General features: G+C 40.1%; 2 protein-coding genes across 4 annotated transcripts; both read right to left on the bottom strand.

Annotated features, from left to right (window-relative positions):
• Positions 1 to 5,328: 5,328 nt before the first annotated feature.
• LOC104100546 (photosynthetic NDH subunit of subcomplex B 3, chloroplastic) lies at positions 5,329 to 7,874 on the bottom strand. Its single transcript, XM_009607799.4, has 6 exons — positions 7,614 to 7,874; positions 7,385 to 7,498; positions 6,768 to 6,821; positions 6,228 to 6,290; positions 5,880 to 5,942; positions 5,329 to 5,607 (listed from the first exon to the last, which is right to left on the bottom strand). Exons 1-6 carry the CDS (start codon positions 7,809 to 7,811, stop codon positions 5,572 to 5,574), a joined length of 528 nt encoding a protein of 175 aa, XP_009606094.1. The 5' UTR covers positions 7,812 to 7,874; the 3' UTR covers positions 5,329 to 5,571.
• Positions 7,875 to 20,951: 13,077 nt separating this feature from the next.
• LOC104100544 (protein MULTIPLE CHLOROPLAST DIVISION SITE 1) lies at positions 20,952 to 25,546 on the bottom strand. Of its 3 annotated transcripts, XM_009607797.4 has the most exons (6): positions 25,429 to 25,546; positions 25,262 to 25,355; positions 24,910 to 25,179; positions 24,231 to 24,397; positions 23,661 to 24,048; positions 20,952 to 21,472 (listed from the first exon to the last, which is right to left on the bottom strand). In XM_009607797.4, the coding sequence occupies exons 2-6, from the start codon at positions 25,307 to 25,309 to the stop codon at positions 21,272 to 21,274; spliced, it is 1,074 nt and encodes a 357-aa protein (XP_009606092.1). In that variant the 5' UTR covers positions 25,310 to 25,355; positions 25,429 to 25,546; the 3' UTR covers positions 20,952 to 21,271. The 3 variants fall into 3 exon arrangements, with proteins under 3 accessions (XP_009606092.1, XP_070038732.1, XP_070038730.1); XM_070182631.1 differs by having other exon boundaries at positions 25,035 to 25,179; positions 25,262 to 25,509; XM_070182629.1 differs by having other exon boundaries at positions 25,262 to 25,508.
• Between the last annotated feature and the right edge of the window lie 829 nt (positions 25,547 to 26,375).

Consider the following 26,375-nt stretch of genomic DNA (forward strand, 5'->3'; position numbering starts at 1 on the left):
TAGGCGCGAAGGATTTGGCCGCACCTGCGAGCCCGCATGTGCGAGGCCTGGAGTGCAGTGCGGAAGCTGGGGAATGAAGTGGAGTTCGCAGATGTGGCAGCTTGACTGCAGGTACGGTCTCGCAGGCGCGGAAAAAGAGCCCGCGGGTGCGAAAAACCTGGGCAGAAACCATAAATAAAACCCTTCGCGAATTTGGTTCATTTCCACCATTTTCAAGTCGGTTTTTGGAGCTTTTGGAGTGATTTTTGAAGGGTGATTCAAGGGCTATCAGTGTGGTAAGTTGCTTGAGACCTAATACTCGTATATATGGTGATTCCTCGTTGTTTAATCTTGTAATTAGTGAAAATGAGGGGTTAGGGCTTGGAATTTTTGGAGAGTAATTTAAGGATTTGAAGGACCAAACGATGTCGGATTTTGATGAATTAAGTATGGTTAGACTCGTGAGTGAATGAGATTTTTAGTTTTGTGAATTTTGTCGAATTTCGAGACGTGGGCCCGGGGGGCGGGTTTGAGCCAATTTCGGATTTTGGTCTAATTTTGTAGCTTTTCTTGTGGAATTCATTCCATTAGCGTATATTGATGGTATTGTACTGATTGTGAATAGATTTGGAGTATTTGGAGGCCGAGTCCAGAGGCAAGAGCATTACGGGGTAGAGATTTGACCGGTTTGAGGCAAGTAACAATTGTAAATTTAGTCCTGAGGATATGAAACCCCGGATTTCGTATCATTCTACTATTTTGAAGTGACGCACATGCTAGGTGACGGGCGTGTGGGCGTGCACTGTTGGGGATTGTGATTTGGTCCGTCCCATAGCAACTGTAAAGTTACATATTTTGTGAAAATTATATGATACTTATGTATTTTTAGAAAGAGTTTCTGTTAATTGGGCTGAATGCCATGTTTGGGCCTTGTTCCAGTACTGTTTTGACCCTTAGGGGCCTTTTCTTACTATCCTCTCAATGTTTTCGATTGAAAATTTATACTCAGTCATGGTTATACCTGTTTACTGTATAACTCAGTTTTATTATTCGATTTTGATGCATATAAATGTTGTTTTGGGCTGAGTACCCTGTTTTTACTGAAATGCCCAAGTGGCTTGAGAGGTTTATGATTGAGTGAGGCCGAGGGCCTGATTTGTGAGAATATTTATGGGATCGGGTTGCACGCCGCAGCATGTTGTATATTTATGGGATCGGGCTGCATGCTGCAACATGTTGCATATTTATGGGATCGGGATGCACGCCACAACATGTTTGATATAGGCCGAGGGCCTGAGTGATTTATGCCATGATTTGGCTTGATATAGCGCTTGGGCTGAAGGAACCCCTCCGGAGTCTGTACACACCCCCAGTGAGCGCAAGTACCTACTGAGTGCGAGTGCCGAGTGCTGAGTGACTGGGAGGCATGAGTGATTGTGGGGTATGCCCGAGTGGCAAGAGTGATTGTGAGGTATGCCCGAGTGGCAAAAGTGATTGTGAGGTTTGCCCGAGGGGCTGTATATGAGTGATGCTTTGCCCAAGGGGCTGTTTATGATTTCATCATTTTTGCTCACCTTTGCATTTTTTCTCTGTTTGAAAGTTGTTAAAAAATATCCTTAAATGATTTTTACTGGAACTGGATTTTAAACGAGATATTTTAATTCAAATCCTGATTTTTAAAGCATGAGGTATTTTACTGAAATTTCATGATATGAACGTTATATGATTTATTGCTCGTCACTACTACTCAGTCTTTATTTATTGTTGTTACTTACTGAGTTGGCGTACTCATGTTACTCCCTGCACCTTGTGTGCAGATCCAGGTATAGCTAGACACGGTAGCGGTTGTTGATTGTTCTGGTTGCAGATTTTCTCGGAGATAGCAAGGTAGCTGTTTGGCGATCGCAGCCCCTGCTCTTCTCCCTCTTATCTTCCTCTAGTTGTATTTAGCTATTTTTCAGGCTGAGTTAGCCTTGACATTGTTAGACAGATTATAGTAGATGCTCATGACTAGTGACACCCCGATGTCAGACTTTTCCTTCCGCACTTTTATTTTGATTTGAACTCCTTTAAGAAGGTCTTTATGTTAAATAATATTGAAATTATCTTTGAAATGAAAATATCGGTTTGTTTTAAAAATGAGTCGGCTTGCCTAGTTCCACGATAGGCGCCATCACGACAGGGGTTAGTTTGGGTCATGACATAGTGTTTGATAAAATGTTCAAATGATCTAGAACCATGATCATCTTCCTAATATTAGTTCAATTTATTATATTTCTAAAATAGATTAAAGTTGCTAAGAATTCCGGAATATTTTAGAGTTTAAGGAAGCTCAATTGAGGTATGTTGATTAAATTCTTCTTTAAGAATTGAACCCCACATCACCCTTGTAAGTTCCAAGATGTTTATCATAAATCGACTATTCCGAATAAGCTTGTGACAAAGATATATGTTCGATTCGTGTTTCAAAAGCTCTTATTATGTAGTACTATTAATTGAGGTGTGTACCAACCTATGGATTTTGTATCTACATGTTGTGACTCCAATGACATATTTCATATAAAAGTTATTATGCCAAATTGTGTAGAGATTGTGATTGGGTTTACACCTCCACCCGCATTTATTGGGGTGAGGCGGCATGACCGCTTTGTGTAGGATGTTGGTATTGTTGTTACACCACCACCCGCATATACATTGGGGTGAGGCGGTATGGACGCTTTGTGTAGGATTTTCGGTATTGTTGTTGCACCTCCACCCGCCTATATATTGGGGGTGAGGCGGTATAGCCGCTTTGTGTAGGTTTTGGTCTTATGGTTACACCTCCACCTGCATACATTGGGGTGAGGCGGCGGGGCCGCTTGAGTAGAGTGGTGGTATTGTGCTTGCACCTCCACCCGCACATATTGGGGTGAGGCTGCGGGGCCACTTTGTATAAAGATGGTTACAGAGGATCTCGTCTTACAATTTACATATGATATTGAGAGCTCTTGATAAATTTGCTTTGGTTTAAACTTCTATCTATGCTATTCCATTGTCATCCTGATTCATCATATTCATGTTGTATTTCCAAGTTCTTGATTTGGTGTTTGGTTTTCATACTAGTACTATTCGATATGTACTAACGTCCCTTTTGCCGGGGGCGCTGCATCTTTAATGGATGCAGGTGATTCTACTGCGGAGGATATTGACCAGTGATAGCGGTACTCATTCTTCCTAGCTGACATGGTGAGCCCCATCTCATTCCGGGGTTGTGTATCTTTGTTTCGTGTGTATTATTATATTTTGAGGTATAGCCGGAGCCTTGTTGCCGGCACTATCATTGTACTCTTTGGCATCTTTAGAGGCTACGTAGACATAGTGTGGGTTGTATATGAGTGTTGGGAATGTTAAACAAGTTGTGTTGTGATTGAACCATGGAGGTGTGTGTGTGTTTTGAGACTAATTAAATGAAGTAATTAATGGTAATGAATTTGGTATTGTCTACATGATCTCCTTGTTGGTTAATTAACAAAGTTATGTATACTCTTTAAATCATGGGTGAGTCGGGTAGAAAGTATTCAACAGGCTTGCTTGACCGGGTTCACTCGGTTGAGTGCCGGTCGCGTTCCCCGAGTTTGGGGCGTGACACACACGTAGCACAATTTTATTGGACTTTTAATTTGACTGGGTATGTATTATCATTTTGACATGTGGCATGATCATATTGGTTCTTCCGCTTGACTTGGCGTGCCACGTCATGTGGCACCAAACTGAGCCTCTAGGAAGATGATATTTTGGGCTTAATAAAATGAGCTCGTCACTTTAGCCCAATTAAATGGGCTAGCCCAATGAATTTGGATTTATTTATTTAATTAATATGTATTGCACTTATATAAATAATTCAATTATATTAGCCCATAATTTATTTGGACTAGTATATTTAAAATATAATTCAAATTATTTATTGAATTTGAATCCAATAAATTTTACATATCTACACTTATATATGACCAAAAAAACTTGTATTGCCTATTTGCAAAGAATAGTTGTTTAGCGAAGGAGATTCAATTTAAGTAGTTTAGCCTGCATTGTGACTGATCCTCTTAATGATACGGAAAGGTCCATACAGAGGTAAGTTAGGAGATTGAACTAACTCACAGTAGGGGGCAAAATGGTTAAAAGAAAAAATAGTTATCAACCAATATTATCTATTAAAAAATAGATTGAAAAATGACCTTTTTTAAAAATGGGTCAAATATGAATAAGAACCATATTATCCACTTAGAAAATGGATAATTAATATATTTAACTTTTATATTTGTAAAGTCTTAAATTGAAGTTTCCTCAAGTTTGAGAAACTAGAAATTCTCCTAAAAGTGAATATATTCAAGATGTCATATTCATATTATCCGCCGGTTAAGTCGTTTTTTATCCGTATTAAATATGGATCGGGTCAGATAATTTATCTATTTTTGCATTACCTGTTTTCGACCCGCTCATATCCTCCCCGCCCCGTCCCGCCCGTTTGCCCACCCTACCTCACAGTAACCTGTCAAGATGTTGCATATGCAATTAACACTGTCACTCAATTATGTTCACAACTATAGTCAAAACTGGGCAGCGTTGGATAACATCTTCTGCACAATCATGGTATGTACTTGAAAGGAGCTCATGGATTTGCCATACTGTATTGCAATCACGGGTATACATTATGAGTGTTTTGCAGGTGCTAATTCGGTTGGATCCAAATTTGATAGAAGATCCACTACATGTTATTGCATCTCTATTCCGCGGACGAGTATGACAATGACAAAGTGATAGCATGGTAAAGGAATGAATTAAACTCCTACTGTCATATTACCCCCCCCCCCCCCCCCCTCTGAATATGTACGTCTATTATGTCAGTAGCATAAACCAAAAGAGCAGCTTAATGTAGAGCAGTCACAGGACCTCAAGATCAGTTCTGTTCCAGCAAGAAAACTTAACCTCGACTAATTGTAACGATGTTTGTGGTTGCATTTACACTATTTAAAGGTGTGGAGAATAGATCGTCACCAAAATCAGCACAATAAGAATACATATTTCTATTCCACATTTTAAAGGCTCGATATGATGTCAGAATAAGTAAAGAGGAAACAAGAAATACATAACATAAAGAATGTGAGGTGTGTTGAAATACACTCTTAAACGAATGAATGACTGGCATTGTGAATGAGAGAAACACTCTTCTCAAATTATAATAGACTTTTTACCAATTTTTGAAGAACAACTGTTTTGGAAGTGGAACAACGTTCTTATTTAAAGAATATACTGTAATAGTTAATAGTGGAGGAGAAAAGCAGTGTCATTCTAGAGATGGAAACAGCTAAGTAAACCAAGAATGTTTTGTAGCGGCCTGTTGCTTAGTTCAACCATTATAATTTGAACACATCCTTTCTAGTGCAAAATGCCGGAGCAGGTAAAAACTTGCTGTCGCTTAGTGAATGAATAAAATACATATTTCCCTAGCTACTAAAGCATTCTAGTTTTAAGTGATTTATACTCTGTTCAAAGTAGTACATGTATATTCTTCTATTTCTTGCTGAATTACCTGTTCAATGTATGCATATGCGGTCACTTCTTCCATTGAGGCAACCTCTGCACCACTACCTGTATATATCATCGAAATACTACGGTATGAGAGAGCGCTAAAAGTGCAGACAGTCACAGTTGTTCATTTTTAGTTGTTTACCCACATGTTTAGGACCTTGAGGTGATAATAACGTCTGACTTGAATTTTCTTGCAGTGAAGAGGTACTAAGTTTTATTCTATAAAAGAATTCATAATTATCTGGAATACGTATAAATTTACGTTGAATGATTTTGAAAACATTGAAATCCAAGGAATGCAGCTAAACAAGTTCATAATATAATTCTGATACCTTTCCAGAGTTTTCCTTATTTCCAACTATAGTTTGGCAAGCCAATCTCCATGACTCGGGTTTCTGCACAGTTATGAAAACTGAATGAGCAAGTCTTTGTGAAGATTAAGAAAGATAAGTACCATCATAACCATCTTCATAAGATCAAAAAAAAGTCTACTCGACCTGAAACAAGTTGGTCCCAAAAAAGAAAAATTGATACTCTCTGAAACAGCCTTAAAGACTTGATCGTTCAAAATCGAATGATTCAACATTTGGGAAGAAAAGTTTAATGTGCTTAATAATGTGAAAAGAATGTGATAGAAGAGAAGCTAAAAGCATATAAGAGAGGCATGTAGAGCCCAATACCTTCTTTAGGTATCGGAGTTCTGTATTTGTTCTCTCATTCAGTAGATCCTTTCCATCTATGATCTGCATCACAGGGAAATTTGGAAAGTGATATAGTCAATATCTTCAAAAATAAGAAGCTTTCCAGCAATAGCTCATAAAAGAAGTAAAAGGTATTGTCACCATTAGGTAACGTAAAGCTCACTACCAATAGTTCAGCAGCAAGCTATCAATCTGCTAATTCAGATATGCAAATGAAAAGACCAACTTTTGTCCAAAATGTAATTAAAATGCGTAGCACTATAAACTAATGCACCATTCATCTATAATATAAGAGCAAAAGCGTAAAATGTTGAGAAGGCTTAGTAGGGCTCGAACCTACAATATCACCGTTATGAGTGGTACGTTTCAACCACAATATAACCAGCAAATAATCTTGTTTGGATATTTAGATGCTTTAATTAACTTCCATATACATATGAATGTCATCCACAGAAAAATTCCTAGAGTGCTAATTAAGACCCATTACTAACAAGAATGTGGAGAACCATAGACTTATACCTCCACAATACAAGTACCACAGCTTCCACCGCCTCCACAATTCATCGCCTTTCCCTGCCAAAAAGTAGATATCGTGTTCAAGATCAAAATGAGGTGCAACAATAAAACGTCTAGACAGAATACTGAAAAAGCTGCAGTCTTTGATTCACTTGAAATTTCACTGCATTTAATTTTCTATATGCTCAAATTTCATCCCACAAATGATTTCCAGCAGCGCAGATATCTTTGCTGCAACATTATCGTGTAGCACCTACTTATGCAATATGATCTTCAACGATATTGCTAAAGCATCAACACATTCTTATAAACAGTTTTAACGATGACGATTGATAATCAATTGTTGTTTGAATCCTGTCTAAACAAGAACAAAGTTTGCAACAAATTAAATACATTTTCAATCCTCTTCACTGCCCACATGTAAATTTTCACTTAAAATTCTTTATAGAAGTTACTCAAAGTTCATTATTATCAACATCATACTAGTCGATAGATTGTTATTACTTCAGAATTGATCGCATGACATTTCCTTTCATGGAATTGATAGTTCCTTACATGTTTTAATTAAGAAAAGACTAAATTAAGAAATGGTAATTAAGCCAATTAAGTATATTACTCACATAAGCAGCATACAACTCGATCTTATTCTCCGACATAATGTTCCTCAGTAGCTTTTCACCACTCACTGCTTTTGCTTTATCCATTGGATACTTGCCGTTTTCATCTGCTTTTGGCTGCATATTAATTAGTTACTCCATAATTAAAACACCAGCAGATATCAATAACAAAATAAAGAACTAATTAAAAACAATTACCACAATATTGAGAACGTAACCCTCTCGCACTTACCCCGACGAACTCAAGCTCAATTTCAGGTTTTGTGGTAGTTGATGAGGAGGCAGCTTCCGGTGAGCTGCTGCTGGTAGCGCAAGAAATAGAAATAGGTGTTCTTTTAGGAGGAAGATAAACGACGGCTTTACTATGGCGGTTTTGGGTGAACTCCGGTGGCCGGAATGTTATTGAATTGAACAGGTTCGTTGCAGCCATGCTCTACTCCAATTGGAACATGCAGTAAGCAAACACGTATCCACATCTGCTCCCTTTACTTGTACCCTTTAGGCCTTTACTGGGGCCACTCTTCTTTCTCTAGAATCTCTTGTGGTTGCAAATTTTTTGACATTTTGTTTCATTATAATTATAATTTATTTGTCGTTTGGCAGGTGTGTAAGAAGGAGTAGTATGTATTAGTAATGTTAGATTAGTTATGCTCTGATAATTTGGTTTGATATGTATTGTATAATTTTTTTAAAAATCTTTGTTTACAAAAATACCTTCTAAATTCTTTAGCTTTGTATTTGGAAAAGGTTCTCAAATGATAGTTCTACTTTATACTCTCTCCGTTTCAAATTAGATGAGATACTTTCCTTTTTAGTCTATTCCAAAATAAATGATATATTTTTAAATTTGGAAATAATTGAACTTTAAACTCTTTATTTTACCCATAATGAGAAGCTTTTATAATCACACAAATGTCATGCCCCACAAAACTTTTACCCCTTAAGCTTTTAACATCACAAGTTTCAAAAGTCTTTCCTTTTTTTCTTAAACTCCGTACGGAATCAAAATACTTCATCTAAATTGAAACGGAGGGAGTACATTCTTCTTCATGCGTTAAAAACTATGGTATTGCTAATGATATAGTTTTTTATGTATAAAAATAGTATTGAATAAAGTGTATAACTAATACGTACCTAGTTGAAAAATATTACTATCAAATAAGGTATTAATAATATCAAAACTAATACATATATTATTTTTTTAATACATCCTACTGACCACTTACAGTTTGGGTTCTTTTCTGGAAAACGAAATTCCCTTTTGAATGTTCTAGAAACCACAAATTTTGCGAGTTAAGTTATCAATTCTATTTTTGTATTTCCGCAAGCCGAGTAAATTTACTTCTACCCAACAGCGAGGGAGGTCACCTTTCAAAATGTGTTCCTTGAAATATTCAACATAAAAATGATTTATCTTTCAAAAAATATTTTTCTATCGTACCAAATTCTTTTTTTTAGGAAAGTAAATAATAGTAATTTCAATAAATAAGAAAATATAGAAAATTTAATTGAAAAAGAGAAGGTGCTATTTGGTTAAAATTTGGAACGAAAAAAGAGCATTTGAAGTTGAAGTTGGAAAAAAGTAAGTACTTTGTAATTGTAACTAGCCGATCGGAAAGATTATTTTTCATGTAAAATTAATTTAAGTTTTTTCAGTTTAAGCTTGGGATTATTTTTGCAATCACTCCAGAAGGAAGCTAAGGAATATGATTCTCAAAAATTATGAATTTCGTAATATTTGTATCAAATCTGACCATTTATATCTCTTCAAAATATCTAGTGCGAGCGAAAAGTACCAATTTTTTTCTGATTAATAACTTGGTTAACAGTTCTGTATACGGTCAAAAATCGAACTTGCCCTTCATATGACTAATCGAGACTGGAACATGATAGATCAAGGTTCAACCTACTATAATATCAAGCTATGATGCGAAGTTAGGTTGCCGAGCTCGTGACCCAGAGACCGATCAAGATCAAGATCGGTCAAGATCGAGACCGAGCAAAATAGAGACCGATCAAGATCATGATCGGTCAAGATCGAGATCGAGCCAAAAAACAAAAAAGCCGGTCTATCCGTAATTGGGGCGAGAATCTCGGCGGAAATCCCGGCGCATATCAAGGAGAGGCCAATTAATTAATCCATCGTGTGATTCCTTCTGTATTTAGAATTATATTCAAAGTAGGACTTTCCCACTATATAAAGGGAGTTTGATCATTTGTAGGGAGGGATTCTGATGCAATAAAAATAATACATTACTCTCTTGAAGCTTCATTATTTTGTTACTCTGTTCATATACTAGCGGAATCCTCACTTATTTCGAGGGTGACCGAACTCGAGGGCCAGAAGCTAATTGATTCGTTTGGTTTGCATTTATCTCTTTTATAGTTAATTTCAGTACTGATATATACATTTTCTCGGTTTGTACCAAGTTATATCACGTATCCTTAGAGTTGCGCATAAATTCAATTGTTATCCATTTTTTGGGTAAACAGTTTGACCGAACTCGAGGGCCAGAAGCTAATTGATTCATTTGGTTTACATTTATCTCTTTTATAGTTAATTTCAGTACTAATATATACATTTTCTCGGTTTGTACCAAGTTATATCACGTATCCTTAGAGTCGCGTATAAATTCAATTGTTATCCATTTTTCGGGTAAATAGTTTGGTGCCCACCGTGGGGCTAAGGATAATAGTGGTTATTTGATACAAATCTATATAAAACACACAATTTTACACTTGCTCTTTAAAGTATTTTTGATTTTGAGGCTAAGAATGACGAACTCTCAATTATTGCCCTTGCATGTCGACAACGGATCGGGCCATCTAAGTGAGAATAACAACGTGGCGCCCGGTGATGTAAGGCCACTCGCTGACCCCGTTGGGACTCGAGTTGTGGATCCAATATACGTTAATTCATATGTGGCCATCGACGCTAATCAACATACTGGTCCCGAAAACAGCGTCCATGGTAGAACCCGATCTGTAGCTCGGAATACCCAAAATATTGGAGAAGACGGGATCAGCCTACGAATGATCATCGAAATGCTGCAAGCTTAACAAGTGGCGATAGCACAGTTGCAGAGCCAAAACCAGGCACCAAGTAGGGCTGAGCCCGGTCCAACCCAAGAAGTTACCCACAGAACAAGGCCAGCTGTGGTAAGGTCAAATGAATAAGAATCGGGGACTAACCCCGAAATTATAAAAATACTCGAGGAACTGACAAAGCGAACAGAGTCAGGGAAAAAGAAGATCGAAGCAAATGACAAGAAAATGGAAACTTATAACTCCAAGGTTGATCAGATTCCGGAGGCACCACCAATATTGAAGGGTTTGGATTCTAAAAAGTTCGTACAAAAGCCCTTCCTCGTGAGCGCGACTCCCAAACCGATCCCCAAGAAGTTCCGCATGCCCGAGATTCCTAAGTATAATGGAACGACTGACCCCAACGAGCATGTCACCTCTTACACGTGTGCCATTAAAAGGAATGATCTAGAAGACGACGAGATCGAATCCGTGTTACTAAAGAAATTCGGGGAAACCCTATCAAAGGGAGCAATGATATGGTATCATAATTTACCACCTAACTCTATCGATATTTTTGCCATGCTTGCAAATTCTTTTGTAAAAGCACACGCTGGGGCCATAAAGGTCGAGACTAGGAAGTCGGACCTTTTCAAGGTAAAGCAGAAAGATAACGAGATGCTCAAAGAGTTTGTATCTCGTTTCCAAATAGAACGAATGGATCTACCACCGGTCACCGATGATTGGGTCGTTCAAGCTTTCACCTAAGGACTAAATGAACGAAGCTCAGTGGCTTCACAACAGTTGAAGCAGAACTTGATTGAGTACCTGACTGTTACCTGGGCCAATATACATAATCGATATCAATCAAAGATTAGAGTCGAAGACGACCAGCTGGGGGCTCCTTTCGGATTTGTTACCAAAAGGGACGTCGATCTAGAACCAAAGTTGAGCAGGGATCGATACCGGCCGTATAATAGAGATCATACGGGTAACGGACCTGGGCATAACTCCGTACGAGGTGAAAGGAGAAGTGATCGAGGCCAGGGCTCTCGAGGGCTCATGAGCAAGAATGGTTTCGACAGGCATACCAGACCTAAGGAAGCACCGCGATTGTCGGGGTATAACTTCAATATTGATGCATCCGCCATCGTATAGGCTATCGGACGCATCAAAGATATTAAATGGCCTCGACTTCTGAAAATCGATCCAGCCCAGAGAAATCCCAATCAAGTATGCAAGTATCATGGCACTCATGGCCATAGAATGGAAGATTGCAGGCAGTTGAGAGAAGAAGTAGCCCGGTTATTCAATGAAAGGAACCTTCGGGAGTTTTTAAGTTATCGGGCCAAGAATCACTTCAAAAATAGAGAGTTCAATAGACAAAACGAGCAAGAAGAACCGCAACACATTATTCACATGATTGTCGGAGGGGTAGATGTTCCCTAAGGGCCAGTGTTAAAACGCACTAAGGTGTCAATCATAAGGGAGAAGCGATCTCGGGCTCAGGAATACATACCGAAAGGAACCTTGTCCTTCAACGACAAAGACGCAGAAGAAATCATATAACCACATAACGTTGCACTAGTAATATCTGTACTCATGAATATGACTCAAGTTAAACGTGTTTTAATTGATTCAGGTAGTTCGGCCAATATCATTCGATCGAGGGTTGTAAAACAACTCGGTCTGCAAGACCAAGTCGTGCCCGCGACCCGAGTGCTAAACGGATTCAACATGGCATGTGAAACCACTAAGGGAGAAATAACTTTGCTAGTAAACGTGGTCGGGACTATCCAAGAGACTAAGTTCCATGTGATCGAGCGCGACATGAGGTATAACGCCCTGTTCAGGAGACCATGGATCCACAACATGAGAGCAGTGCCCTCGACTCTTCACCAGGTCCTGAAAGTCCCAACACCAGATGGAATCAAAACAGTCTACGGGGAGCAACCCGCTGCAAAAGAAATGTTTGTCGTTGACGAAGTAATTCCGATATCAACACTCTCTTCGATAGAGGGGTCAAATTCGAAGGGAAAATAAGAGTCCAAATAGCAATCACAAACGCCGGCCTCGACCCAACTAGAGAAGCAGGGAACTGACGAAGATGATGATTATGGGGTCCCTCGATCCTTCATAGTCCTCGATAATTCCGACGCTACTAAATCAACGGTCGAAGAGCTGGAACAAATCATACTAATCGAACATTTGCCCGAACGAAAGGTATACCTGGGCACGGGGTTAAATCCCGAGCTCAGAAAAAAGCTTATTCAATTGCTAATAGATAACATGGATTGTTTCGCTTTATCCCATCTTTACATGACAGGGATCCCACCGGAAATCACCACCCATAAACTAAGCTTGGACCCGAAGTTCCATCCGGTGAAGCAAAAAAAAAGACCCCAGTCCGAGTTCAAACATGCTTTCATCAAAAAACGAGGTAACCAAGCTTCTTAAAATAGGGTCCATCCATGAAGTAAAATACCCCGAATGGTTAGCAAACGTAGTAGTAGTCCCCAAAAAAGAAAACAAACTTAGAATGTGTTTAGATTACAAGGATCTAAATAAAGCATGCTCCAAGGATTATTTTCCTTTGCCTAGTATCGATCGCATGATTGATGCCACGGCCGTCCACGAGATCCTCAGTTTTATCTATGCCTATTCCGGGTACAACCAAATATATATGAACTCGGATGATCAGGAAAAGACCTCGTTCATCACTAAATATGGTACCTACTGCTACAATGTAATGCCATTTGGATTAAAAAATATTGGTGCCACTTTCAACGCCTAGTAAATCGGATGTTCGAAGAATAAATAGGGAAATCTGTGGAAGTTTACATTGATGACATGCTAGTTAAGTCCCTGCGAGCAAAGGACCATTTAAAGCACTTGTAGAAAACTCTCAGTATATTGAAGAAATATAACATGAAGCTGAACCCAGAAAAAATCGCATTCGGGGTCGGGTCAGGAAAATTTCTCGGGTTCATAGTATCCAACCGAGGAATCGAGATTAATCCAGACAAGATCGAAGCTATCGATGGCATCACGGTGGTAGACAACGTAAAGGACATGCAGAGGTTAATCGGGCGCATGGCCGCCCTGGGGCGATTCATCTCGAGGTCCTCCGATAAAGGCCACCAATTTTTCTCATTGCTAAAGAAGAAAAATAATTTCACATGGATCTCGGAATGCCAGCAGGCCTTGGAAGAGCTTAAACGGTACTTATCGAGCCTGCCACTGCTTCACACGCCAAGGGTAGACGAACAACTTTACTTATATTTGGCAGTATCGGAGGTAGCGGTAAATGGAGTCATAGTCTGAGAAGATCGAGGTACACAATTTCCCATTTATTATGTCAGTCGGACCTTAGGTGAGGCCGAAACTAGATATCCCCACCTAGAAAAATTGGCGCTCGCTTTGATAAGCGCCTCTAGGAAACTAAAACCATACTTTCAATGTCACCCCATATGTGTTGTAACAACTTATCCACTTCGAAATATTTTGCATAAACCCGAGCTTTCGGGATGGTTGGCCAAATGGGCCATAGAAATCAGCGGATATGATATCGAATATCGACCCCGAACAACAATTAAGTCTCAAATTTTGGCAGACTTCATAGCTGACTTCACGCCGGCCCTAATACTCGAGATTGAAAGAGAACTGTTGATAAATTCGGGTACGTCCCCGGGAATCTGGACCCTCTTTACAGACGGTGCCTCGAACGCAAAAGGGTCCAGGCCTGACATCGTACTAAAACCACCCATAGGCAACGTGGTTAGGCAATCTATTAGAACTGTGAAATTAACTAACAATGAGGCCGAATATGAGGCCATAATAGCAGGTCTCGAACTAGCCAAAGGTTTGGGAGCGGAGGTGATCGAAGTCAAATGCGACTCCCTCATCGTGGTGAATCAGGTTAACGGAACCTTCGAAGTAAAGGAAGAACGAATGCAAAGATACCTAGATAAGTTACAAGTAACTTTGCACCGATTTAAGGAGTGGACTTTGCAACATGTGCCTCGAGATCAGAATAGTGAGGTTGACACCCTCGTAAACTTAGGGTCATTGATCGAGGACAACGAGCTCGATTCGGGGATCATCGTGCAACTCATGAGGTCAGTAGTCGAAGAAGGCCACGACGAGATAAATTCCACAAGCTTGACTTGGGATTGGAGAAATAAATACATAGGGTATTTGAAAACCAGAAAGCTTCCACAAGCACGATTCATCTTGTCCGAAGATGGAACCTTGTTCAGAAGAATGTTCGATGGTCCATTAGCAATATGTCTGGGACCGGGAGACACCGAGTACGTTCTGAGGGAAGTTCATGAGGGCACTTGCGGAAATCATTCTAGTGCCAAATCATTGGTTCAAAAGGTAATCAGAGCCGACTATTATTGGATCGATATGGGAAAAGATGGGAAAGAATTTATTCGAAAATGTGACAAATGCCAAAGGCATGCTCCAATGATTCACCAACCCGGGGAACCACTCCATTCGGTCTTGTCACCATGGCTATTTACAAAGTGGTGAATGGACATCGTTGGCCCTCTTCTACGGGCACTAGGTAAAGCCCAATTTAATTTATTTTTGACTAACTATTTTTCTAAATGGGTTCAAGCACATGATTTCGAGAAAGTTATGGAGAAGGAAGTCATCGACTTCATTTGGGATCACATCATATGTCAATTCGAGATTCCATCCGAAATTGTGTGTGATAACGGAAAACAATTCATCGGCAGCAAAGTAACTAAATTTTTCGAAGATCACAAGATCAAAAGAATCCTATCAACACCTTAAATCCCCGCGGGAACGGGCAAGCCGAATCGACTAACAAAACCATCATCCGAAATCTTAAGAAGAGGCTAACCGACGCCAAAGGAAAGTGAAAGGAAATTCTACCCGAAGTTCTTTGGGCATACCGCACAACCTCAAAGTCCAGTACCGGGGCTATCCCATTTTTATTAGTTTATGGCGTCGAAGCTCTAATACCAGTTAAAGTCGGAGAGCCAAGTATCCGATCTCGATATGCAACAAAGGAATCAAATGATGAGGCCATGAATACGAGCCTAGAACTATTGGATGAAAGGCGTGAAACATCCCTTATCCATCTAGCCATCCAAAAGCAACGGATCGAGAGATACTACAATCGAAGAGCCAACCTTCGATATTTTAACATCGGGGACTTAGTGCTAAGAAAAGTCACCCTCAACACCCGAAATCCCAATGAAGGGATATTGAGTCCGAATTGGGAAGGACCATACAAAATTCTCTAGGTCACCGGGAAAGGGTCCTACAAGCTCGAAACAATGAATGGGGAACAACTACCTAGCACTTGGAACATATCTCACCTAAAACGGTACTACTACTGAGGTACGCCCTTTTTCCATTCCTTTTCTATTTTCAGATTAACGCTTACAGGTGGTCGACAAGATACGACGATGGATTTTTCAGCAAACGACACAAAGTCTTTAGGCCTGAAAGAACGTGTTGCACTCTTTTTCCCTCAGACCGATTTTGTCCCAAATGGGTTTTTTTGGCGGGGTTTTTAACGAGGCAATGATTAATCGTGATAACTTAGAATCAAGCCCGATTACAAATCGGCAACGGAGATCCATTCGACATTATCCGAGGTTCCTTTGCAATCAACCTTGAATACTGGGGGACTACTCTCGGATATGCGTTATCTTCGAATATCAACTCTAGAAAGAAAACTACTTCATAAAGAGAGGATCTCGATAGATATGATATATTGTAAGGGTCAAACGGTCAAATCGAATCGTGCCTATATAGATTGCTCGAAATATGTTTCAATCGAGAATAAAGAGAAGTATGTTCCTTACACACTTCTTATGTTTTAAAAAATTTCTTCTTTATCTTCTCTCTTTACTAAGAGCTTTGTACTTCCGAATATAAACAAGCCCAAGGGCAATACTTAACCGGAATATGAACGATATCTCCCTTACTTGGGGACTGCCATCCGACTCAAACAGCCCAAGTCATCGGGCCTCGGGAGCAAAAGACCTAATAGGCAATGCCCCGATTTCTAAAAGTCACGGCCACCCCACTCGGAAACTATTATCTCGGGCAAGCCCGGATAAAACGGGAAAACAAGCCCAATGGGTAGCTCCCGAACTAAAAGGCTACGGCCAATTTGATACGGCTCGGAGACGTCCGGAATCCGTAACAAAAACAGGCCTTCGAAAAATAAAAACTTCTTTCACAAACAGTTCTAAAGGCTACCCTCGGCAAAATCTCAAACTTACGATGTTTTTCGGGAAAAACTTTGATAACATCGAACTCCAATAACGCCTTAAACCAGAAAGGAAATAAAGGCAACGTTTGTTCGAACCCTTGAACACAACCTTATTGTTTCAACCTTTGTAAATACAAATAAAGCAAAGGAAAAATAGGAGAGCCAAAAGGGAAAGAAAAGCCTTATATTTATACACAATAGTTTTTTACAACGGCCAAATCGGCCTAAATTTACAAGGGCAAAAAAATGGCAAAAAAAAAAGGCAAAAGAAAAAAGAAAATGTCCTAAGAGGCTTGGTCTTCATCGGAGGTCGCACTTCCATCCTCGGGATCTTCTCCATCTTTAGATTCACTTGAACTCTTGGAGTCTTCCTCAGGGAAGGCCAGCTTTCGGGCCCTGGCTTCCTCTACTCTAGCCTTTTCGATCTCAGCCATGATATCGAAGCCCTGGTCCTGAACCCCTTCGAGGGCTCCCCTTCGAGCCTGCCATTTCTCATGTTCAACCATGCCCTTGGCCTTGGCCTGGTTGACTTCGACATCAACCCTAAACTGGGCCACTTTAGCATCAGCTCTTTTGTTGGCCATGGCTACCTCGGATTTGTCTACGGCCACCTCAGATCTGTCCACTTCGAGTTCATCGGCCAAGCTTGCCTTATTAGAAACGGCCAAATCAAACCGATACTGAAGCTCCTTGATCTTCTCAACCTGCACCGAGGCCTTCTCTTTTGCAACTTGGAGCTGGGCCTCGGCCGACTCCAATTGAGCTTGGACGATCTCCTTTTTTGAGGCTAGAATGTCCATGTTCTTTTTGAATTCTTCTGCCTTGGCCTGTATCGCATCCACCTGCGTTTGGAGCCATCCGATTTGTTCGAGCCTCTGTCGGACATGCAGAATCGGATCATTGGTAGTTATCTCCAATTCATCTTCACTATCGTGAAGCACTCGAAATACCTGCTCAGCCATCTCGGCATGCTCATCCCGAGCCGTTACCAAATATGCCTGAAGATTCTCACTAAGAAACTTGTAGGTGTCACTCTTCTCAGTGAGGTCCCGAACCTCAGCCTCATGCTCCTCCCGGATTCGGAGGAAAGCCTCGTGATGCAACACCGAAGCATGCAAACAAGAAAGAAGATGTTAGAATTAACTACAACTCTAAGTATAAAAGAAACAATAGAGGTACCCTCGAAGTTACCTGATTCAGAGCATGTTGGGCCTCATTGAAAAGGCAAGTGGATCCTACCGCGTTCATCCTAGCCTGATCCTCCTCGGTCACCAAGGATCTAAGGTAACTAGCAATCCCCACGGGGGGAGAGAAAACTCGGGCATCCTCCGGGACGAAAAGCACTATCTTCCGCCTACGATGGGATTAACACTCGGGCCCGGGAATTGGTCCACCAGTTTTGGGCTCGATGAAGACCCGATAACGCCCGACCATGATACTTTCTTCGGTATCGGTAATCCACCGAACCCGGTAATATCCTCCAAGGCAGCGGACTCGAGCCCATCCAAAAAACCATAGATATCGGTCGCCCCCTAAATACCCTCGTAAGATCGACTTTCCAACACGTTGGCCTCACGGATCATAGCGTCCGAAATCTGAGGGGATCCAGAAATATCGACCATCCTAAGCTCGTCCCTCGAGACATCTTCCGCTACCCGAGAAGTCTCGCCCCCGGTCTCTCCTTCGACCATCTCAGCTCGGGATGGAGTGGCCAACTTCTTCAGGTTCAAGAATTATGGCCAGAGTTCCCTCACCAACCTTCGCTCATTCGAAAGATTTTTGTATCAAAACATTAGCCCGCACACACGCTACTTCCTCTTCTCCTTCTTCGGGATCATCCCTTAATCAGCAGATCAAGTTCGAAGGAATAACACCGGAGCCCCCCTTGGGCTTGCGAGACTTCATCGCCGATTTTTTCTTTTCCGAGACCGGGGAACTCGGAGCCCATTTTCTCTTCTTCTCTTTGGCCTGCTTCAGAGCAAGTACTTCTTCGTCACCAGATGGGGGCCTCATGGAAACGTCTTTCCCGAGGCCTACAAAGGAAAAAAGGGGAGTAAGCAAGAGAAGAATATCAAACGATAACCGTTCTAAGAAAGAAACTTACCATGACTGTGGGCCTCTCATCGACCCTTTGATAATTCCATCCAAGCACGCTCGGAGTATGGTCTCTGCAACACCAGGCCTTCAACCCATTGCTTAAGTTTCGGAATCGGTTCCGGCATATGGGCCACAGCTATAACAACATAGAAAAAGTAGATAAAAAATGAAAAACAGAGCCACAAAATTGAACGTTCAAAGGGGAATACTACTCACGATTCATATTCCAATTCTCAGGAAACGGCATGTCTTCAGCAAGGATCAGGTCCGAAGTCCTGATTCTAACAAATCGACCAATCCAACCTCGGTCACGAGTCTCGTCTATGCTCGAGAACAGGGCTTTGGTGGCTCGGCGAGCAAGTTTGATTAGCCCTCCTCGATAGAGTCGGGGACTGTAAAGGCGCATAAGGTGATTGAGGGTGAAAAGACACCCCTCGATTTTGCTCGAGAAGAATCGGAGGAGAATCACTATTCTCCTAAAAGAAGGATGGATCTGGCCAAGGGTCACGTCGTATCTCTTACAGAAGGCGATGATGACAGGGTCTAAGGGACCCAACGTGAAGGGGTAAGTGTAAACACTTAAGAACCCCTCCACGTGGGTAGTAATCGATTCTTCAGGCGATGGGACTACCACATGCTTTTCGCCCCAGTTGCATTCCTTTTTTACTTTGTCGAGGATTTTCTCGATGATTGAACACATGTACCTCTAGATCGGCTCACATCGGTCCGGTATCGAGGAGGCTTTTTCGACTTTAAAGTCGATGACGATTGAGCACCCTTCCGGAATGAATTCCTAAGGGTAGGGCTCCGCCGCATCCTCACCACCGGCGAGTCGTGATGAAGAAATGACCTCTTTTTGTGGCATTATTTTGGAGGTTTTCGCCATTGATGAACAAGGGAAAAGAGAATTAGGGTGGTATGCGGTTTAATTGGAGTTCTAGAAATTTGGGTGTGAAAATTATGAAGTAAAGGGATTTTCTGAAGAAGATGCAAGAGTAGAGAAGAAGCTTTGAGTGAAAAGTTTGAATGAGAAAAGATTGGGTTCTTATAGGTTGTTGGCGACGGTTCGGAACCGGTAATGGCCGACCAACAACTGACACGTATTTAATGCCTTGGTAACTGGACCGACGGGACGTTTCATCGCATACATCATAATCAGGCTCGTCGCTGACGTCATTACCCATCAAGTCGGAGTTCGGAAATTTATATCGTTTCTCGCCATCTTCTTTCCGAGAAACGAGGGGACTATCTGTATACGGTCAAAACTGAACTTGCCCTTCATATGACTAATCGAGACTGGAACATGATAGATCAAGGTTCAACCTTGTATAATATCAAGCTATGATGCGAAGTTAAGTTGCCGAGCTCGTGACCCAGAGACCGACCAAGATCAAGATTGGTCAAGATTAAGACCGAGCAAAATAGAGACTGGTCGAGATCGGTCAAGATAGAGACCGAGCAAAATAGAGACCGATCAAGATCATGATCGGCCAAGATCGAGATCGAGCCAAAAAAACAAAAAAGCTGGTATATCCGTAATTGGGGCGAGAATCTCGGCGAAAACCCCGAAACATATCAAGGAGAGGCCAATTAATTAATTTATCGTGTGATTCCTTATGTATTTAGAATTATATTCAAAGTAGGACTTCCCCACTATATAAAGGGAGGTTTGATCATTTGTAAGGAGAAATTCTGATGCAATAAAAACAATACATTACTTTCTTGAAGCTTCATTATTTTGTTACTCTGTTCATATACTAGCGGAATCCTCACTTGTTTCGAAGGTGACCGAACTCGAGTACCAGAAACTAATTGATTCGTTTGGTTTGCATTCTCTTTTATAGTTAATTTAAGTACTGATATATACATTTTCTTTTACCAAGTTATATCACGTATCCTTAGAGTCGCATATAAATTCAATTGTTATCCATTTTTCGAGTAAACAGTTTGACCGAACTCGAGGGCCAGAAGCTAATTGATTCGTTTGGTTTGCATTTATCTCTTTTATAGTTAATTTCAATACTGATATATACATTTTCTCGGTTTGTACCAAGTTATATCACGTATCCTTAGAGCCGCGTATAAATTCAATTGTTAATCATTTTTCGGGTAAACAAGTTCAACTTGTAATTACACTACCATCAGACAGAGGTCGTCAGATGCAACTCCACATCCAAGGAAGAAAATAGATGAGTAGAAAACCTTTTAAAATGCACCAATTTCAAAGGGAAATTATGCCAGTAGTTCAGAAAATGTTTCAAACCCGAGTCGATGGGAATAGGCAAATGTTGCAACATAGAAGTCTACCATAGAAGATAAAACAATTGGTAGACACTTGGTACACTCGGCTGCAGAGAACAAAACTTCTATTTACAAGTCTCATTTCCGATTCTTGAAGCTCTTGGAACCCAGTAATTGTCAGAACTCAAAACATAACTATCAGGCCTTCACTTCAAACCGTAGCTCTTACCCTATTTCTGCCAGAATTTACAAAAAGGTATTGAAACCATCTAGGGTTTCTCCATTTCTTCAGAACTACGTTCGTTGACGAAGGAATCGCGAACACTCTCTGATTCAGAAAACTTGGAGCCAATTTGCCAGTTATTTGGGCCTTGCTCAGCCTGCTCCTCTGACTTTAGACGCGTTTTGAATGGCCTCTCAAAATCTTTTGCAGCACCAGGATCTATGACTAGTTTACCAAGTTTTTGCTCCTGTAACAATGACATCAAAGGGCTTTCATGCATTTACTAATTATGGGAAGAAAATGAAACTTTAAATTATTCAAACTGCAAGTGACATCCAGCATGATTCATGCATACACATTCAAATAATGAATACATGCCGTCAACAATTGATGGAAGATAGAAGGATATATAAAATTCCAGACAGGGTATACTCTCTGGTATTTAATTTTGGGATAGGAAGACACTAGATTTTGGGATGATGCATGGTGGGGACATGGACCTCTGAGGGACCAATTTCCTAACAAGAAGGTGAAACTGTTGCACAATGCAGGAATAATAGGAATTGGAATCTGAACTTCAGAACAGTGTCAGGATTGGGAACTAGACATTTTTTACCGTACTGATAGGAATGCTGGAAAAAGTGGAAGGGGAAGGCGAGAAGCAAGATACATAAAATCGTTTGGAGAGGAAACAGCACAGGGAAATAATTAGTGAAGAGGATGTAAACAGTTCAAGGCAAACAAGATATAGACAGCAGGACACCTTGTGGCTATCAGTTTGGAAAGATAAGATACGAGCACCAAGTTTCTTGTTTTGGATGTATAGCCTTGCATGATGCACACTTGACACAACATGAATTGACTAGAAAAGTTTTCACATATGCGATGCTATATGTGCTGTGAGGATATGGAAGACACAACACACTTGTTCCTACATGTACAACAGCAAGAGAAATCTGGAACATGTTCTTAAGCCTAAAGAGGGTCAAAGGGCTATGCCAGGTAAGCTAAAGGAAGCAGTATTAAGCTGAACCAAGTGAAAACAAAAAGGGAATTCCAGAAAGGAGGCTGTACTTTCTGCTGTAAATAGAGCATCTTGTTCTGCTGTAAACAAGGGGTGAAAGACATTGCTCTCATCCCAAACATTTTGGTTCTTCCTATAGCTTATTTCTTCAGTCCCAAAAAGAGGGAAGTGAAAAAGGGGAAAAAGCAGCAAATAATATTCTTCAACTGTCAGATTTCTAATGTAAAAGAAATGCAGTATCATAAGGTGGACTACAACTGTGCTTTACTAGCTTCTTGCAAGCATTAACAGTAGAATCATACTCCTCAGGAATCTTTGCTCGTTTTGTGTTACCTAAACTATTTTTGTAACACAGCAGCAACATTCTTTCTTTAATTGCTAAAAGTAAATTGCCAAAGAATTACTTTGCCATACTAATTAGAATGTGACAGACAATTCATTTAGTGTTCCAAGAGCAGTAACTTTTTTCAATTTGTTTTACTGCTCCTGGTTTAAAATTTTATTGTGCTCACTATTTAAGGCTACGCACAAGTATATCGACCTATGGAAAAATTTACACTTCATGTGTGTGTCAAATGCTTCAAATAACCCTCAAAGCACTATGAGGTTGAGTCACCATACCAAAATATATATAAACGATGAAGCACAATGCGGTGTTTCATTGCGCTACTTCAACTATGTATACCCAGAATGTTTAGAGAAACTCTAAATGTGCAGGCAAGTCTGCAAATTACATCTCTTTCCATCTACAAAAGCTTGGCAGTTCTATGTATATCTACAATAAAGGGCAGCTCCATGTACTACTAAGTACCTGCTATGCGCGGGGTCCGGGAAAATGCAAGAGACAGTTTACGCAGCTTGAACCTGTGACCTGGTCACACGGAGGCAACTTTTACCGTTGTGCCAAGGCTCCCCGTCCCTGGACCCTATACCTACAATATTTTGGGGAAATTCTAAATGTGCATGCAAGTCTTCAACTTACATCTTTTTAATCTACAGCAGATTGAGGTTGGCAGTCCCGTCATGTCTATTCCTTTACCTTCCTACGACAAGCTTAGAACATAGCATCAACATGTCCGTTATTTCATTGGCTAGAAAGCAGTTTATTACTTCAAAATAAAAATAAAAATAAAAAGAAGTCACTCCATTATAACTTCCAGTAAGAGTTTTAAAGCAAAAAAACTGTAGAATCTTGCAATTTATCTACAAATCAAACTACATTTGCATGAAGGTACAGACCATTAGAGTTGGGTATCGATACTGCAATTGGACAAGTGATAATAGAATAACAAAATGGCAGATGCTGATTATGAAAATGCATCCAACATGCTTGTGAAACCAGGAAGTCTAAGTGATATTTTCTTTTCTTTACCACATCTATAAGCTACTATTAGGGGCTATGATTGCTTACACTTTGAAGTGCTTCAAGCTTTCTCTGCAGAGCTTCATGTTCTGCCTGAATACGGAATGGAACACCGTGCTTCTGGTAAACATTAGTTTGTGCCAGATCCTCATCAATTTCACTTGCAGTAGTTGCAAAAGGATGATTTGCAGGAATCCACCTGATAGAATCAGGATCCACATCAGGAGGCACTGAATCACCTTCTTTAAGAAACAATGTTGGTCTCTTCCACTGATATGCACGTGACCTCCGTTTCTGATGGACAGCTTGTTGCTCCTTGGTAAGAGTTACTGGTGCCAAACGGTACACTTTCCCACACATCTCTACACTTGAATTGTTTTTGCTGATTTTCACTAATGGATTATTGAATGGATCGTCATATTTGAGAGGATTTGATCTGAATTTTAAGACAAATCAATGATGAAAAACACACATTACAACACTTAAAACTATGCAAGCACATCATCTCAGCAGCATATGATCATATGACTAAAATCTACATCCTAAAAAGGGATGAATTTAACAGCAGAAGAAAAACATCATAGACAAACAACAATCCAAAAGGTTAATGATCCATACATGCCTCTTCTATCAGATCTTAACTGCCCACGCCTGACAAGATCAGCTACAGAACCAGGGCGTTTGGGTCGTGACCTTTTTGCAACATAACTCCTCACCATAATAACCAGCAAGATGACCACGGTAGATAATCCAATTGCTAAACTAACACCAGAATGTTTCTTTACCTGCTATTAAAACACGTGTTAAAGGAAAAATGCCAAGAAGACTAAATTACAGTGAATGCAAGGCCTAAGCTGCTTTCAATCGTGAATTTACCAACAATAAAACATAACGTTGCACTGGAAGTAAACATCAAATCATGATTATAGAAGGGGGTGAGACTTGAGAGCCAACATGGAAGGAGAAACTGCACCGTTACAGCGAGCGAGATGAATGTAAAAGAGTTGACAGCTCGACAAAGAACAGGAAACAAAGCATCATTATCACATTCCATAAAATCGCAAGGAACAAAGTGGACGAAGTGTCTAACCAAAGAAATGGTCTACGTCATAACAAAAAAACTCAATTGCCAAGCAACGTTAATATGAAAAGTTCAGCACTTTGAAGGATATGAATATTGGGGCACTCCACAAGTTCCAGGTATATCCTAAGATAATTTCCCCTAATTAATTTCCAAAAACAATATTATCAGAAATTCATATATTACACGTAAAAAAGACATCTTAAGCGGAATTACCAGGAGAGTAGGGGGAGGGAGAGATTTGACGCTCTCTTGTAATTTGGTAACAGTGTCTTGTAGTAGAACAGGTAAACTCCGCTTCTCGGACTTGACAACCATAACTTGGTCTGAAAGATTCTTACCATTCTTGCCGTCACCATTGGTAAAAGAATCCCCCGAGGCAACTACGTCAATATTTTTGAAAGTCCTCTTCCTTGTACACCTTCGGAATGCATAATTGAACAAATCATCGTTTCTGAAGTCAACTGCCTTAGGTGGAATTCGAAGCTTTTGAAATAAAAGGAATGTAAATTAATTCATATTAGAAAATGATAAAGATAAGAGAATAAATGTGAGGTGGAGTGGGTACCTGAACTGAGACTGTATGAAGTTGTAGAGTCCAAATTGAAGCTGCCATTTTTTCACCTAACTTTTTTCTCGAGTTACAGCTTACCTCGTTCTGTCTGCAGAACAAAAATTAGGGCTCATCTCTAGCAATTCTACCCAAAAAATCAGTAAATAGTACAAAGATTATACCAAGCAAAGATGCCAAGCGCCTTCTCTGGCCGTCCAATGGGGTTGGAGAGGTAGAGGCAGAGATCTCGCCGATGGTTGATCTTTCCATTGTGGGCTCTTAACTGGATCTCCAATATGTTCTGGCCCATAGTATTTAACGACCCAAAAGCCGCAAAAAATGTAGAAATGTCACCCGGTAGCCACTTATTGGACTGCTGTTTAACTTTTATTCAACAATTGCAAACTATTTAGCGTTTCGCCACAACTTAAATAAGTTGGCAGAGTTGCTTCTTCATCGTATCCTGAAATTCATTCAATTCAAATTTTCAAGATACAATATCTTAAAGTTCGATATTTTAGTTCAAACTTAAGGTCACTATGAGTATCCTAAAGTTCAAATTTTTAGGATATTGTATCTTGAACTCCAGCTTTTCAGTTCAAAGCTTCAAGAGATTGTGTCTTTAAGTTTCATTTTTCAAGTTTAATTTCAGTGACACTATGTCATGGAGTTCAACTTTTAGGTTCAAAATTTTAGGACATTGTTGTTTCACCAAAAAGTATAACCTTCCGCTAAAACTATTATTTTTGTGTAATAACGGGTTAAACCTAGTTAATAATAATATCTCTATATGCAAATCTTGAAAACGTGTGTGAGGTGGGACAGATCGAGCAAGGGGTTGGCAATAACAAGCATTAAATAGTCATAAAATATAAGCAATAATGGAAGAGAGACTGATAATAAATAACAATAAATGACATTTGAATAAATAGGAGGAATGATTCACCCAATAAATAATGAGCTAGGTGATTATTCCTCCTGACAATGATGAACGACAAATAGATCTTAGAATATTGGAAACCTTCTTGGATCTGATGGAAAAGTGCAGGATAATATAAACATGAATCTTGATAAAAAGGTGTTCTTTGTATCTTTTCAAGAGGGAGAGAATCTTTTTGTAAAGTCTACC

Source organism: Nicotiana tomentosiformis, chromosome 8, assembly GCF_000390325.3.
Source record: "Nicotiana tomentosiformis chromosome 8, ASM39032v3, whole genome shotgun sequence".
Taxonomy (NCBI): domain Eukaryota; kingdom Viridiplantae; phylum Streptophyta; class Magnoliopsida; order Solanales; family Solanaceae; genus Nicotiana; species Nicotiana tomentosiformis.